At 35.6% G+C, this 9,502-nt stretch overlaps 1 protein-coding gene across 2 annotated transcripts in view; it reads right to left on the reverse strand.

Annotated features, from left to right (window-relative positions):
• HERC6 (HECT and RLD domain containing E3 ubiquitin protein ligase family member 6) overlaps positions 1-9,502 on the reverse strand; it is a 65,500-nt gene that overhangs the window by 28,850 nt on the left and 27,148 nt on the right. For both annotated transcript variants that reach the window (XM_004390146.2, XM_023725103.1), the window contains 3 exons: positions 8,196-8,350; positions 2,314-2,427; positions 1,881-1,988 (listed from right to left, as the gene is read on the reverse strand). In XM_004390146.2, the coding sequence (XP_004390203.2) occupies positions 1,881-1,988; positions 2,314-2,427; positions 8,196-8,350 (377 nt within the window). The remainder of the gene's footprint in view (positions 1-1,880; positions 1,989-2,313; positions 2,428-8,195; positions 8,351-9,502) is intronic.

Below are 9,502 nucleotides of genomic sequence, written 5' to 3' on the forward strand. Positions count from 1 at the left end.
GTGGAAAGAGGTGATGGAAAAACTCAATATCATCAGTCAGAACAAGGCCAGGGGCCGACTGCAGCACAGACAATTGATAGCTCACATGCAAGTTCAAGTTGAAGCTGAAGAAAATTAAAACAAGTCCACGAGAGCCAAAGTACAACTTTGAGTATATCCCACCTGAAATTAGGGACCATCTCAAGAACAGATTTGACACACTGAACACTAATGACCGAAGACCAGATGAGTTGTAGAATGACATCAAGGACTCTAGGACTAGTTTAACCTTAATACAAAGGGGTGACCCTTCTGGGGTCTCTATGATTGTCTTGAGTGTTCATTGAGGTATCTTTAGGTGCTTGGAATTTCAATGTCTCCCAACCGGTGTGAGCCCTGGGAATTGCTCAGCTATTAGCCTCCTGGCAGTTGTTCTTTGACCAACCTTGTGGAGCTTTGCCTTCTGCATGCCCAGATTGTTATTCAGCTCAACACTCAGAGGACACCCATTCGGATTTCTAGAGCTAACTCTACATAGTTCACTTCTACCTTGTGCTCTGCTCCACAAATTCTGCCATCTCAGCTTCTCCAAACACTGATTTCTGTCTACTCAATTTAGGGAGGCTGCCATACTCTATTTGCGTTCCCCACTCTGTATCCAGGTCTAGAAATTGCCTCCAGGCAGGAAGCCAGGGCAATCACTGAAACTACCTTGTTTGTTTCCGCTTTCCCAGGGATAATGAACTGCTATTGTCTGGATATCTGAAAACAACTGTTTCATATATGGTGTCCAGTTTTCTTGTTTTGTTTTTGCTGTTGTTATTAGTGTTGTATGTTTGTTTGTTGGTGTAAGAGCAAGTTTTCTACTTGCTCTTTCAAGGCCAAAAGCAGAGGTTGTAATGTTAAATTTGAATTAGAATTATCATTAAGAAGTCATGATTTTTTTCCCTCTTTACAAAAATATGTAAGTTCCAGTCCTATCAACTGAGATGTCCTAGAAATAATGGCAACTCAGTTGTAATGAATATTATGGTGACTAGATCTTGATTTATAAATGCTCTTCCTCTGAAAGGGATCCAGGGCTCCTTGCATCAGTGACTAATTCCAGGTCTGGGACAGAACTGGTATAAGACTAGCCTGGGACACCTTGTTGTGCCAGAAAGCAAGAAAGCTATTGAAGAATTATGGACAAGGGAGCCAGATGAAGGGGCTTGCATTGGCAAAAGGATATTCAAGTATCAAAAACAAAAATAAAATTAAAAAAAACAACAAAACACAAGTCCTTACTGATATTCAAATAAAGATATAGTCAGAAATAAAAATAAATAAAATCCTATTCACCACCATTAAAAGTAACTTCAGCACCAACTGCTCCCTATGAAAATTGGTAATTGAAGAGAAAAGATTAAGCATTATACCATCTTTCCTATGTGAATGGTTTTTCAGGGTAACCAAATAGCCCTGATTGATAAAGAAAATTTCTTTAGAGAATCCCAGTTAATGATTTTGGAAAGAATGATAGGATTAGAAATATCACTACTTTGCAAACCTTAACAAAAGATTATATATAGGCAAAGATCATAAATGGGTGAAATTATTAAATAAAAAGCTGATGGGAAACTTTACAATGAAAGAATCACGTGGTCACCACATGAATCCATTGATAAATCTCAGCATGAACAAAAGTAGGACAACTAGACATAATGCAATGAAGTATGGAGAAGTGAAGAGAAATTGGACCTGGGAGTTACTTTAAAATCCTTAAAAACAGTAACTACAAAAACAATAAAATGAAACAAGAAGTAAGTGTAGCAAAATAATGATAACTATTGAATCTTGGGGTTCATCGTGTATGTTTGAAATTTTACATAATAAAAAAATTGAAAGTAGGGCATACATACCTGCATTTTTATAAATGAATCAGCTTCCAATAATTTCATTTTAGAGAGAAAATTAAAGGCAAATGGAAAGTCAGTGAAAATAAGTGGACTGAGGTTATCTGCAGGTACCTAAAAAATAAACCGACATAATAGTTTTGATAATTTAAAAAAAAAAAAGGAAAAGGAAAACTTCATTTCTTTACTTCATCACTTAAAATTCATTCCCTCTGTACTTTTGGAATCTGTTCTTAAGAATCCAAAGTACCACGAAACAAATTTCTTTAAAAATGTATTTGTTTTGTGAGTGAAAGATGTTCAAGTTTTTAACAATCATCTAATTCAGCAAATTTGGAATTGTAATGAGAAATTTTTCAAATCCTGATTTATCAGACAAGTTACTAATGTGTCCCCTCTAAAATGTGAAAATTTTCAGAAATACAATTGTTATTCTTACCGGATTTTTGTTCCGCGAGATTACTCTGCATCTCTCTATATAAAAGTTAAGTGAATTGGAGAGTTCATTTATGTTGAAAGCATTTTCAGGCAGTCGAGAGTTAGCTTTGTTTACCTTAAAAAAAATGTGGCCTGTGAATTTCATTTTGTATCAATAAGTAATTTAATATATGATATATATGTATTCATTAATTAATGAATATTAACTTGCACATTTGTCAGGCATGGGACAAACCATAATATAATGGTCCTTGTCCAGCTTAAGCTGGTCCTGCACAATTTATTATCTAGTGCAGGGGTTGGCAAACTTTTTCTTAAATAGCCAGATAGTAAATATTTTAGGCTTGAGGACCATACAGTCTCTGTCACAGTTATTCAACTCTGCATAGTAGTACAAAAGCAGCCACAGACAATACATAAACAAATGGGTCCAAATGTATTCCAATAAAACTGTATTTACAAAAACAGGAGACTGGCTCATGGATTGCCAATGCAAGGTCTAGTAGGTAATAATGACAAGTAAACAGACATCTGGGGTACAGTGTGAGAAATCTTATAAATGGGGAAGGACTTAAGAGGTTCAAGAAAGCAATGGCTGAAAATCAATGATCTAAGCCTCTACAGCAACAAATTAATCCAAAAGATATAAGGCAGGAAATAAGAAGGCTAGAAATATAAATTAAGGAAATAAAAAATGCATGAATGGGAGAGGGGCTCAACAAACAAAAAGGTTGGTTCTTTCAAAAGAAAACAAACCTTTCTAGTAAGACTGACCAAAGGAGGAGAAAAAAAAGAAAAGCCAAAATTACTAATATCAAGAATGACAACGGGGGAAAAACTACAGATTCTGATGAGATTGAAAGATAAGATTTGAAGGGCATCTATACAAAACCAATAGTCAACATCATTCTCAATGGAGAGAGGCTGAAAGCACTCCCCCCCGAGAATGGAAACAAGACAAGGATGCCCTCTATCACCACTCCTATTTAACATTGTGCTGAAAGTCCTAACTTGAGAAATAAGGCAAAAAAAAAGACAAGAAACAAAGGTCATCCAAATTGGAAAGGAAGAAATAAAACTATCCCAATTCGCAGATGACATGATTCTATACGTAGAGAACCCCAAAAATACCACAAGAAAACTACTGGAACTAATAGAAAGATTCAGCAGAGTAGCAGGATACAAGATCAACATACAAAAATTAGTTGGATTCCTATACACCAACAAAGAGAACTTCGAAAAGGAAATCACAAAAACAATGCTGTTTATAATAGCCACTAAAAGGATAAACTCTTTAGGAATAAGTATAACCAGGAAGTAAAGGATCTATACAAAGAAAACTACAAGACACTATTAGAAACCAAAAGAGACCTACATAAATGGAAAAACGTACCATGCTCACAGATAGGAAGACTCAACATTGTGAAAATGCCAATTTTACCCAAAGCAATCTACAGATACAATGCAATCCCAATTCAAATACCAACAGCATTCTTTAATGAGATGGAAAAACTAATCATCAACTTTATATGGAAAGGAAAGGGGCCCTGGATAAGCAAAGCTTTACTGAAGGAAAAGAACAAAGTAGCAGGCATCACACTACCTGATCTCAGAAACTGCTGTTCAGCCACGGTTGTTGAAACAGCCTGATACTGGTACAATGACAGACACATTGACCAATGGAACAGAATCAAGAACCCATATGTAAATCCATCCACCTATGATCAGCTGATCTTTGACAAAAGATCAAAGTCCATTAAATGGGGAAAAGACAGCCTTTTTAACAAATGGTGCTGGCAAAACTGGATGTCCATCTGTAAAAAAATGAAACAAGACCCATACCTCACATCATACACAAAAACTAACTCAAAATGGATCAAAGACCTAAATATGAAATCTAAAACTATAAAGATTATGGTAAAAAAAAAAAAATAGGGACAACAGTAGGGGACCCCTCTACATGGCATAAATAGGATACAAACCATAACTAAGAATGCACAAACACCAGAAGATAAAATAAATAACAGGGAGCTCCTAAAAATTAAACACTTAAGCTCATGAAAAGACTTCTTCAAAAGAGTAAAAAGAGAACCTACAGACTGGGAAAAAAATTTTTTGGCTATGACATATCCAACAAGGGTCTAATCTCTAAAATCTATAGAATACTTCAACACCTCAACAATAAAAAGGCAAATAACCCAGTTAAAAAATGGGCAAAGGATATGAACAGACACTTCACCAAAGAAGACATTCAGGTAGCTAACATATACATGAGGAAATGTTTGAGATCCTTAGCCATTAGAGAAATGAATGCAAATCAAAACTACAATGAGGTGCCATCTCACACCAACATTACTGGCACTAATCAAAAAAACAGAAAATAACAAATACTGGAGAGGTTGCAGGGAGATTTGAAACTCTTATGCACTGCTGATAGGATTGTAAAATGGTACAACCACTCTGGAAAACCATATGGTGCCCCCTTAAAAAGCTAGAAGTAGAAATACCACACCATCCAGCAATCCCACGCCTAAGAATATATCCTAGAGAAATAAGAGCCATCACACAAATAGACATATGCACACCCATATTCACTGCAGCATTATTCACAGTAGCAAAAATATGGAAACAATCTAGTGCCCATCAACAGATGAATAGATAAACAAATTATGGTACATACACACAATAGAATACTATGCAAGGGTAAAGAACAATGATCAATCTGAGAAACATCTCACAACATGGATGAACCTGGAGGGCATTATGCTGAGTGAAAGAAATTAATCACAACAGGACAAATATTGCATGAGACCACTATATAAAAACCAAGAAAAGGTTTACACAAGGGAAAAAATGACCTTTGATGGTTATGAGGGAGGGGAGGGGAAATCACTAACTAAATAGTAGACAAGTGTTCATTTTGTTGAAGGGAAAGACAACATACAATGTAGAGGAAGTCAGCACAACTTGACCAAGGTGAAGTCATACACACATCCAAACACCTTGAGAGACCAAGTTACTGGGGCTGAGGGCTGGGGACCATAGTTTCAAGGGACATCTAGGTCAATTGGCATAACATAGTTCATAAAGAAATGGTCTCCATCCTACTTTGGTGAGTAGCGTCTGGGGTCTTAAAAGCTTGTGAGCAGCCATCTAAGATACATCTATTGGTCCCATCGTGTTTGGAGCAAAGGAGAATTAAGAAAACCAAAGACACAAAGGAAAGATTAGTCCAAAGGACTAATGGACCACAAGTACCACAGCCTTCACCAGCCTGAGCCCAGAAGAACTAGTGGTGCCTGACTACCACCACTGACCTCTCTGACAGAGATCACAATAGATCTGGACAGAGTAGGAGAAAAATATAGAATTAAATTCAAGTTCATACACAAAAAGACCAGGCTTAATGGTGTGACAGAAACTGGAGGAACCCCAGAGACTATGGCCCCCGGACACCCTGCTAACTCAAAACTGAAGCCCCTCCTGAAGTCCACCTTTCAGCCAAAGGTTAGATAGGCCTATAAAACAAACAACAACACACTTGAGGAATGTGCTTCTTAGTTCAATCAAATATACAAAACCAATGGGCAATACCTGCCCAAAAGCAAAGAGAAGGCATGAAGGGACAGGAAAACTGCACCAACGGGCACGGAGAACCCAGGGTGGAAAGGAAAAGTGGGAGAGTGTCGACACATTACAGGGATTGCAACCAATGTCACAGTATAATTTGTGTATAAATTTTTTAATGAGAAACTAATTTGTGTTGCAAACTTTCACCTAAAACTCGATAAAATTTTTTAAAAAGGGATAAAAAAAGAAAATTTGAGAACCTAAATACACAAATTTCTAGAAAAATAAAACAGACACAAGAAGAAATAGAAAATCTGAATAATCATCTAGTTATTAAATGAATTAAACCCATAATTTTAAATGTTCCCACAGAGAAATCTCCATATTCAAAAGAATTCACAGACTAATTCTACCAATTGTTCAAGGAAAAACCATGCCAGCATTACATAATCTCTTCCATCATTCCATGACACCTTGATCCAGAAACCCGAGAGGGACATTATGAGAAAGTAAAATAACAGGCCAATCTTCCTCACAAACATAGACACAAATAATCCAAGACAAAATATTAGCAAACTGAATCTGTTGATATATAAAAAAAAGTAACATATTATGAGCAGGGTGGGCTAATTTAAGGAGGCAAGCTTAGTTTAGCATTTGAAAATCCATCTGTGTAGTTTGCAATACTAATAGAATGAAAGGAAGAAAATTATATACAGAAGAAAATTTAATAAAATTCATTGTTCATTCATGATAAAAACTCTTAGCAAAATAGGAATAAAATGAAACTTCCTCAATCTTTTTAACAGGTATCTAAAAAACCCTACAGCAAACATAAAACTTAATGTTGCAGTTTTCCCTTTGAGATCAAGAACAAGATTATTAAACATTGTACTGGAGGTTCTAGCCAGCGAAGTAAGTGAAGAAAAAGAAAGAAAAGGAAGAAATAAAACTGTTATTATTCTCAAGTAATATTATTGTATGCACAGAAAATCCAAAGGAATCAATAGGTAAGTATAAACAGGTGAATTTAGCAAGATTGCTAAAAAAAACGTTAACATAAAAATTAACTTCATTTCTATACACTGACCTTTTCTACTCAAAGTGCAGTCCTTGGACCAGCAGCATTAACTTCACCTGGGAGCTTGTTAGAAATGCAGAATTCAAGGCCCCACTATAGGCCTATTGGACCAGAATCTGCATTTTAACAAGATCTTCAAGTAATTAGTATGCATATTAAATTTTGAGAAGCGATGCTCTAGATGCTTTTGACATCAGTGCCAGTCAGTATATAACCAGCCTTACCCCTGGTCTATATCTCCGAAATTTAAGAGCTCCTCTGGGAATCCCTGATCTCTGTGGGAATTCAGTCGATTCCTCTGGAATATTCTTATGTTCTTAGCTCTGGTTAAGAGCACAGTTTAATTCCTACTTCACTGAGACAATCACCCAAAGCAGAATGTGGATGGTATAATCAAGCCCTGTGACTTTGGATGCCACTGACTCCAAGTAGGCCTACTAGAACAATCTGGCACTCTGGGTGGCCCAAATGTTCCCAGAGCCACACAGCATGTGGACACCAAATCCTGATGGCCTCACCTGATCTTTCTACAGTGGGGTTTGACAAATATTCTAATATGGACTGTTAGAACCACAAGATTTAGCAGCATCCATTGGACCCTTTCTCTGTTCTGCAAACCTTTTTTTCTTCTCTTTTTATTTAATTCTTGCAGAGCTATATGTTCAGTAAAGTGCATAAATCTTAAAAGTACAGTTTGAAGAGTTTTCACGTACATATACACTTGTGTAAGCACCACCCAGATCAAGACATGGAACACTTTCAGCTACTTCTAGCAGGCTTTCTCAGCCTCCGTCCAAGTCAATCACCCTTCCAGCCAAGATATAACTACTATTTTGACTTCTATCACTGTAGATTAGCTTTGCTTGTTTTTGAAATTCATATATAGGAAATCACAGAGTATGTAAATTTTTGTGTTTGTCTTTTGTTCATCACTGTGTTGGTGAGATTCATCCATGTTGCTTTTAGCAGTCTCCTCAGTGTGCTTTTTCTTAACAGAAGAAGTCCATTACAAAGCATCTTCCTAAGCCTTCATGAAGTTTCTCACTTTTTAAATCTCCAATTATTTTCTTTCAAACATTTCCCTTTTATATATTACTTTATAAATTACTAAATATAATTACTTTGCATTCCATAATAATTGACTCATCATGATTCTTAAGAAGGCAACTGGCTGAGACCTAAGATTTTGATTTAGCAAAATGGTATATACATTCCTTTAGATAAACCCTTACCTTATACACTTCTTTCATCATTCCTAGAAGAGCTTTAGCATTACATTGACTCTGACTGGTGTCAGTCCAATAACTCAATTGAGAGATGATGGCTGTTCTAAGCATCTGGACCAGTGTGTTCAGAGAGGATTCATGCAAAGATGCCCAACACTTCTCTGAGGGGTATAAAATCGGCAACAATAAATACGGGCCAAAAAAGAAAAAAAAAAAATCCCTCAGTGTTTACTGGGTTTTTTAATGTAAGAAATAGATGATATTTTCCATTTTTGATGGGATAACCCATGAAATATCTTTTCTAAGGAAATCATCCAGGACAACATTCATTACTCACAGATAAGGGAAAACCAGTCTTTTCCCTGACTAACTATCATTACAGTTAAAAGCTGGATTTAAGATTCTGAAGAAATTTGTTGATAGTTCAAATTTATGATTGATTACTTAATTGATTTCATAATTTTTAAACTGACAATTCTACAGGGTGTCTATGAAGTCTGAAATACAGGTGAATATCTATATATCTACATACCTATACCTATATCTATAGCCATATGTCATCAAGAACATTTTCAATCTGTGAAACACAAACATATGGTATATATGGATATATATACAGTATATAAAAAGAGCTCAATAATTATATTTTCATATTACTGAGGTTGTAACCTGGATTTCTGTATCCAAGGACCGCTCAGAAAACAAATTTGTAGGATGTTAAAATACATTGTCAAGCTAATGTAATTAAAATAGTATGACTCAGATGCATGAAAGGTAAATCAATGTAACAGACTAGAGATTCCAGAAATGGATCTAATACACATGAGACTTTACTATATGATAAAGATGATATTACATATTAATGGGAACAAAACAGATCATCCAATAAACGTCTTGAGACATTCTGAAAGTGATCCAGAAAAAATAAAGTGTAACCAAGATAAAATCCATATGGATTAAACATAAAAATTAACAATAAAAATTGTAGGAGCATGAGAATTAAAAAAAAAAAAAAAGAAGTAGACCTTTCTAAGTATGATCTCAAACCCAGAAGCCATACAAGAAAATATTAATGTATTAGGCTGCATACAATTTTTTAAAATAATTATGGCAACAAAACTAATGGGGTACAACAGCCCAGGGACAAGGACTACAAGGCAGGAGGGGACAGGAAAGCTGGTAATAAGGAACTCAAGGTCGAGAAGGGAGAGTGTTGACATATCGTGGTGTTGTTAACCAATGTCATAAAACAATATGTGTACTAACTGTTTAATGAGAAACTATTTGTTCTGTAAACCTTCATCTAAAGTACA

Source organism: Trichechus manatus, unplaced genomic scaffold (assembly GCF_000243295.1).
Source record: "Trichechus manatus latirostris isolate Lorelei unplaced genomic scaffold, TriManLat1.0 scaffold00286, whole genome shotgun sequence".
Taxonomy (NCBI): domain Eukaryota; kingdom Metazoa; phylum Chordata; class Mammalia; order Sirenia; family Trichechidae; genus Trichechus; species Trichechus manatus.